At 37.4% G+C, this 7,728-nt stretch overlaps 1 protein-coding gene across 2 annotated transcripts in view; it reads left to right on the top strand.

Moving 5' to 3' along the window:
* The first annotated feature begins 736 nt into the window (after positions 1-736).
* Positions 737-7,728, top strand: part of galnt7 (UDP-N-acetyl-alpha-D-galactosamine: polypeptide N-acetylgalactosaminyltransferase 7) — a 24,712-nt gene continuing 17,720 nt past the window's right edge. The window contains exon 1 of one of the 2 annotated variants that reach the window (XM_024259737.2): positions 737-1,702. In XM_024259737.2, coding sequence (XP_024115505.1) covers positions 1,580-1,702 — 123 coding nt within the window. In that variant the 5' untranslated portion in view covers positions 737-1,579. The remainder of the gene's footprint in view (positions 1,703-7,728) is intronic. The other variant, XM_024259736.2, reaches the window with a different exon arrangement.

Here is a 7,728-nt window from a genome sequence, read left to right on the forward strand (position 1 = left end):
CAGAAGTCCTAGCTCTATATTTTATAATTTCACATTTTTATTTCTGATATTTTCAAAATGTTATTTTTTTCCCCTTTTTTTAATCCTCATTTTTTTTAGTTTTCTGTTTATATGTATTTTCTTTCTTGCAAATACTTGGAGCATTTCAATAAAGTGTTTTAGAACATGAATTTCATTTCAACTCTCTTAATCGTACTGATATTGACCTTAGTGGGAACAGTTTGGAGCGGGCCCTTCATCTTCCAACATTTTTGTGCACCAGAGCACAAAGCAAGGTCCATAAAGACATGGAGGACAGAGTCCTGAACTGAACACCATAGAACACCTTTGAGATGAATTAGAGCAGAGACTGAGAGCCAGACCTTCTCCACCAACATCAGTGTGACCTGACCAATGAGCTTTTGGAAGAATGATCCAGAGTTCTTATAAATACTCTCCTCAACCTTGTGGACAGCCTTCCCAGAAGAGTTGAAGCTGCAATAGCAGCAAAAGGTGGAGCAACATCATATTGAACTCTGGGTTAGGAATGAGATGGAACTTTAGTTCAAATGTGAGTAAAAGCAGGAAAGCCAATACTTGTCTACATGCATCAGGTAACTCCAACCCCCACACAATCTGTTAGTTCAAATACACATTAGGTACTAGATGCTGCATTAACATATACATGGGCAAGTTAATGGCTCATCAGTGACCCACCATGACACAACAATGGGCTCTCGGACTAAAGGGGGGGGGGGACTCTTCCCTGCGCAAATTTGCGCAGGCTCAGGAATTCTAGTGTTAAGGCCGTGAAAAACATCAAGGAAGGGACGTAAATGTAGTTTCAAGTCGCAGCTCAACATTACGCATGCGCGCAATATTAACTCTAAATTTTAGGTGAAATTTGAACTTATTATATTTGGCCTACAAAAAAAGAAGACTCCATTCAATGTAAAATTAACAATGAATCTGTTAATTATGTTTGGTAAGTTTCATATTCACAAATCAAATTTTTCTTTATCTCAACTTTCTCCCCATGTGCTAGTAAAAGAATTATAATCTTATTTACTTACCATATCTAAAAGTATAAACAGAAAAGCCATAGGTATTTATGAAAGTTGTCTGTCTTTAAATATATTTAACTTGTCTTAAATGATTGTTCTGTAATGTATGCTTTGTAATGTTTACTTTTTACTTTGCTTAATGTTTGTGTTGCAATGTATATACCATACTCTAGCACTCTCAATGTTCTAGTTGTTCTACATTTTTGTTCTGTATGTTTTGGACAATAAAAAAAAAAAAAAAAAGCATTACGCATGCGCAGTAGCAGCAGAAAGGGTAACAGGAAATGAGAACGTGTCTCCTGGTTGAGCGGAACCAGGAACGTGTCTCCTGGTGGAGCGGAACCAGGTGGAAGCAAGTGCTGGACACCGGCAGAACCAGGACGGAGCAAGTCTGAGAACTGGAGCAAAGGACTGCCGAACCGAACCGGGCCCTAGTCCCCCCAAAACAGAGCGGAGACAGGGAGCTGCTGCATGCCAAGCGCTGATCCGTCCCATCGGCCACCAGCCGAATCTAGTCACCGGCAACCGCCCTTAGGATGAGGCTAAAAGTAGGGTTCCTTCTGCGGAGTGCGCTCGTGGTCGGGACGTTCCTGGGTCTACTTTTGTTATGGTCGTCCCTGTCACCGAAGAACGATGACGAAAGCCCATTTGGAAAAAGGGTAAGAACCCATGAAGCTGCGCTGATGTGTCTGGGTATGTTCGGTCTTCTGGAGCCCATCAGCGGTGTGGCAGGTACAACCTCCGGGCCGGTGAGAGCCTTGGTGCCTCGAAGGTTTAGGATAGGATACGCATCCGTATTTGACGTCACAGAGTTGCCGGTTCAGAACTGAGCTGTGTGCCTGGTGGGTTCACATATGAACTCCAAATTGTCCATCCTGAAAAGATTTCCTCAGATCCTGAAATCTGGAGAGTGATGGATCACCATAGCTTAGGTTCTTGCTATAGGACAGGTGTCTGCCCTTTGAAAACACACCTTTGTTTCTTATTCTATTAAGTTTTGTTCTTCTTTTGACTATTTGTTTAGTTGACTTAATGACCCAGTCTGATGAAAATAGTGTATTTAACATGTTTTTTATTTTTATTTTTTCTGGTGCTGGAGGACAAATATGAAGAAAATTAAGCGTAAAATTTTATTTAAGTATTTCTTTATTCAAATCGTTGTGAATCGGGATCAGGCGAAAAAGAGTGTACTGGTATTTGTGACAGAAAATGCATTGCTCCGCTCCATTCTAATGCATTACCTTACAGATGACTAGATTTATTAAAGTCTTCATCGTCCAAGCTGGCATCTGGCTCAAAATTATACAACTGGATTGCTCTAATATTACATTTTTTTTTCACCGCTAATATTAAGTTGAAAGTGTAAATATATGGATGACAGAAAGTGGGGGTGGGCTTGCTCCGTGCAGAACATGTCCCGCCCACAACTCAGAGTCAAAGCTCTAATGAACTACTGCCACAAAAATGCATGTATTTGGATCTTGGCTAAAAACGGCATAATCATAATTAAAATACCACTTGAAGGAACACTTTTGAAAGTGAAATGATCTACAACTCTGGGGCCCGCTTCACCGTCCGCCATTGTTATCAGAAAATCTCCAGTTAAGGCCGCAATGCATCTTGGGATATGGGCAGCCTAGAAGGATACACCAGAACAATCATTGAAATTGGGAAAAAGATTGTCGCATTTGAAGCAGTTGTTGAATTTGGACTGCACTTGTCGCGGCGCTGTGACGTCAGTGGCTGACAAATGCAGCCCAGGGGGGACGCAGCACCCAAATTTGGTCACAGTCTCATTCACACATGCACACAAATTCATCTCTACCTCTGCACCATGTCCACCCTATCAGCGCCCATGCTATCCTTATCTAACAATGTTGATTCCCCAAAGCTTTATATCTCAGCTACTTTCATATTTTCGTGGCATAAAAAGCATTTACATTTGTTTGAACTAGGCCTGCCATGATTAGTTGAATAATCGACGACTAATCGACTATTAAACAGTCAACAATTAAGTTAATAGTTGATTAGTCGTTACTTTATATTATGTGGAGTCGGAGTGTAGTAAAGTTGAAAGTAATAATGGCATTTTGCATGCTTTTTTTTTACTATTTTGGCATTTATTAAGGTTTTTTAGGCTGTTTTGGAGTTTAGTTAATATTTCAGCTACATGCTAGCTATTTTGGCTAACTCAGGATTTTATCAGCGTTTTAGGATAATTTGGAGTTCAGCTAATATTTCAGCTGCATGCTAGCTATTTTGGCTAAACTAGGCTTTTTAATATTTTTTTTTTTTAGCTAATTTGGCATTTAACCAATATTTTAGCTGGCTATCAGTTTCAGCATATTCAGCGACCAAATTTAGCTTACAGCATTCACACTAGCATTATCACAGATAATGTTATATATCTATTTATAGTTAGTTTAAAGGTAATGATGGTTAAGATGTGTGCTTTACATGCAGTTTTCGCATGATGCGATTAGTCGACTAATCGGAAAAAAAAATTGGTGTTTAGTCGACTATTAACATAATCGTTTGTGGCAGCCCTAGTTTGAACATAGAAATATAAATTGTTGAAGCAAAAGTTTCTTTTAGGAAAGTTCTTAAAATTTCATCTCAATTCAGTTATAAAACACTATTTTTAGTCCCCATACAAAAGTTTTACAAGTTGCAGGTTGCTAAGCCTGCTCAACTTGGTTTTGACAAACTTCATCAAGTACTTCTAGATTATTTCTAGATGGATATCTATAGATGGTATAGATATTTTACTATTGTATTAATATGTGGAAGCCCAAAGGGAGATTGGGGGATTTTTAGACCACATGCAAAAAGCTGGAATATTGTATTTGTGCTATAAAGCTGAAAGTGCGTAAAGATTTTATCGTTTAAAAAGTTGTTTTGTTGCTGCTGATTGAAGAGATTTCTGTTTTTTTAAAACCTCACTACAGATGGTTGATTTTTCTCTATGGTGTAAAGATAATACTTAGTGTCTTTGAAGTCCAGCGACAGAAGAGAGTTTAACAATAAACCTGTAGACAGTACATTTACAGTTGTGTTCATAAGTTTACATACATACTCTGGAAGAAATTGTGATTTCTTGGTCATTTTTCATAGAATGTTAATGATAACACAAACCCTGTTTTCCCCACTCACAGTTAGTGGTTAGTTGAAGGCATTTATCATCAAAAAGTTCTGTTCACGCTTTTTAAAATTATAATGACAACAGAAACTTCCCAGATATACCCCAGTTCTGCCTCCTTTTGCTTTAAAAACTTCTTGAAGTGTCTTGTGGTCGTTGTGGATGAGGTTCTTTATTGTCTCAATAGTAAATCAGCTCATTTGTCTTGTCAGAAAACCTCAAGTTCCTTTAAATTCTTGTGCTTTCTTGCTTGAACTTCCTGTTTAAGATCTCCCCAGAGTGACTCAATAATACTGAGGTCAGGAGACTCCAGAACCTTCACCTTATTCTGTTGTAAGCAAGTGGATTTGGACTTGTGTTTTGGATTGTTGTGTTGAAATGTCCAAGTGTTTCTCATATGCAGCCTCTGAGCTGAAGAGTGCAAGTTTTCCTCCAGTATCTTCTGATAATGTGTTGCATTCATCATACCATCAATTGTGACCAAGTTTCCTGTGTCTTTTACACCTCCCCAAACCGTCAGCGATCCACCTCTGTGTTTCAAAGTAGGAATAGTTTTCCTCAGAAACATTTGTAACTCCTTTCCAAATGTACAGTTTATGGTTGTGACCAAAAGGTACAGACACCATGTTGGACCCAGACAATGTCATTAAGCAGTGATTGTTCAGAATCAGTCTGAGTCAACGTTTCCATGGCAACCACTATTGCCAATCAGGAGGGAGCTTGTCAGAAGTCCATACCTCCACCTCTTGAAACGGCCTACACGAAATCTGTTTGGAATTGTTTGGAACCTAAGACGTGAGACCACCACATATCGAAGCATCTGATTGGTCAGTTTCTAACTTAAACTACAGTGCATAAAAATATTGTGAAAAAAAAAAAAAATTAGTAAGAACACGTTAAAAAGTAAGTAATGTAATGTTTAGATTGTCTAGAATAGCTGTTTACTTCTCAATAGAAGTCTATTCGATTTTGGCTTCTTGGAGCTAGCAGGTACTTCCTGTTTGGAACGCAACAGGGCGAGGGGTCATTCAGTCCAGTTCTCAGTCAATGGTTTAGAACAGAAAGCATGTATGTATGTATTTATAATGCAAAATTTCTGATCCTTTTTGGTTTTAATTTCTGCTGTGTTTAAACCAAACATTTAAAACAAAGTTTACATGGATGTGCAAAGAGGTGCTGATGCAGCCTGAGTTTTTGTTATTAAAAACGAAATAAAGATGCAAGACTGCAGTCTCTCTACATAAAAACAAAAACTGACCTTGTTTTCAGCTCTACATAATGAAAAAAGAAAAAAAAACATACACAGCAGAATGTACCATTATGTTCAGAAATGGGGCAGCACTCCTCTTGGATAACTAGAGAAAATAAAAAGTATGAAACTAAACTGGTTGCAAATACAGTAAAATAAAAGCAAAATAGCTTACCTTTTTATCTTATTGAAAGTTTAAAAAAAATTTGATGGAATGTTATGTTGTCAAAATAAGAGACAAACTTTCACGAGTTTTTTGTGTATTTGTTTTAATGTTCAAGGTAGAAACAAAGTATTATTCATCGATTCATTTATGAGTAGACCATGAACTGTCAACGACTTCACAGAAGAAATCACTAGAACATGTTCATAAGAAAGAATGTGGACATTCTCTTTTTTTATACAAAATTCACTTTAACAAGGAAGTCTTCCTTGTTGATGTAACTAATACATATTTAAATATGTGAGACGGAATACTTTTAAAATGGATCCTCCTCAACACTGACTGTTGAGTTTTGTTAAGGAGAATACTAATGGCGGTTACATCCACGCCCAGCCCTTCTGTTTAACTTCTGGTTTTTCTTGTGACATCTTTCAGACACACCTCTACAGTAAAGAGTGCAGCACTGAAGTGCCACGTGTTCACTGGTTGTTTGAGGTGTGGCAGCAAAGGAAGCCAAGTTGAACAAATCATCTTTAGACACAAACATTGATCATAACTAGGTGATTATCATTGAGATGGAAATCCAAGAATGTGTTATAATACACCAATACATACAACACTTGACTATGGTGATAACATGGGTGTAGTAACTCTCCTCTATTGATGATTATTACATATTCCTTGCTGGATGAATGTGAGAGTCATAAGTAGTAAGAGACCCACTCAAATAGAAAACATTGTAGCATTTTTTTCATAAGAAAATTAAGCATAAAACTGCATTTCTAAGTAATTCTTTATTCAAATGGTGGTGAATCAGAAGAAGATTTAAAAAAGCAATTTGAGAAAGCTTGTAGTTGTTGCATACAAAGTAGAGTTAGCTCTACTCCATACTGATGCATCCACTTGTAGACAAATGGATCCATTAACATCTTTGTTGTTCTTGTTTGAGCTGACATCTGGCTCAAAACTGTACGGCTGGATAGCTCCAATATTGCTTGTCATTTTTCTTGCTCTTGCTATTGTTAGTTTGGAGTTATGAAGGGCTGTAAGATGGCAAGAAAGAGTGTAAACTAAGAGATTTGGGGAAATGAGTTTAGGCTTACTTCCCACCAACAGTCCCGCCCACAACTCCAAGAGGAATTTCTAATGAACTAGTGCTGCTCTCCAGAAACTATGTCCCAGAAAACAATATAGGTTTTTTGACTAAAAATGGCGTAATCACAATTAAAGACCTCTAAGACTAATTTTACAAATGATTAAAAGATGATTTGGGTGGGACTTTAAAACCCAAATGTAGCAACTTTACTCTGCAGTGGACTGACGAACCGTCAAGGGTCTACACCACATGGTTTCAAAGTCAAGGCCCAGGGCCGGGTAATTCTATCCGGCCCTCCAGATCATTTCATTTTGTTGTTTTTAATGGCCCAATGTTATCTTGTGCTTATTTCTAACTTGTATAATTTTGACGAAATATATTTTTATGGAAAATAAAATATTGAAGGTATTTAAGGTTTGAGTTTATTTATTCTGGAATAATATTCTTTCCTCTCTATTATTCATAATTATTTTAAAAAGTTATAGTTTGAAAGTTTTAAAAATTGGCCTTCTGTCTGCTTTTTTTTTTTTACTATTTTGGAATTAACTAAAATTTTTTAGGGTATTTTGGAGTTTAGCTAATATTTCAGCTACATGCTAGCTGTTTTGGCTAATTTAATTTTTTTCAGTTATTTAGGATATTTTGAAGTTCAACTAATATTTCAGCTACAAGCTAGCTGTTTTTGTTTGCATAAGTAAAAAAAGTTTTTTAGGCTAATTTGGTATTTAGCTAATATTTTGGCTGCCTATTAGCTTAAGCGTTTTCAGCTATCAGCTTCAGTGTTTTTAGCTATCAATTTTAGCATTTTTATTCTAAAGTTTTATATCCAGTGCTTCCTCATTTGGGTCCTCTCTCTCTTTGGGTCAAATGCTGTTCAGCCGTTGGGGCTCTGGATGGGGACCTGCATCACCGCCTAGCTGTGGTGAGGCGGGACCCTGTCTGGGATGCTGCGTTTGGCTGGCTTTGCGGCTGTTCATTGAAAGGGAAGTCCCAATTATTATTATTAGTGTCCAACAACCAATTTATGTGCTCAGCCTA

Source organism: Oryzias melastigma, linkage group LG1 (genome assembly GCF_002922805.2).
Source record: "Oryzias melastigma strain HK-1 linkage group LG1, ASM292280v2, whole genome shotgun sequence".
NCBI lineage: Eukaryota > Metazoa > Chordata > Actinopteri > Beloniformes > Adrianichthyidae > Oryzias > Oryzias melastigma.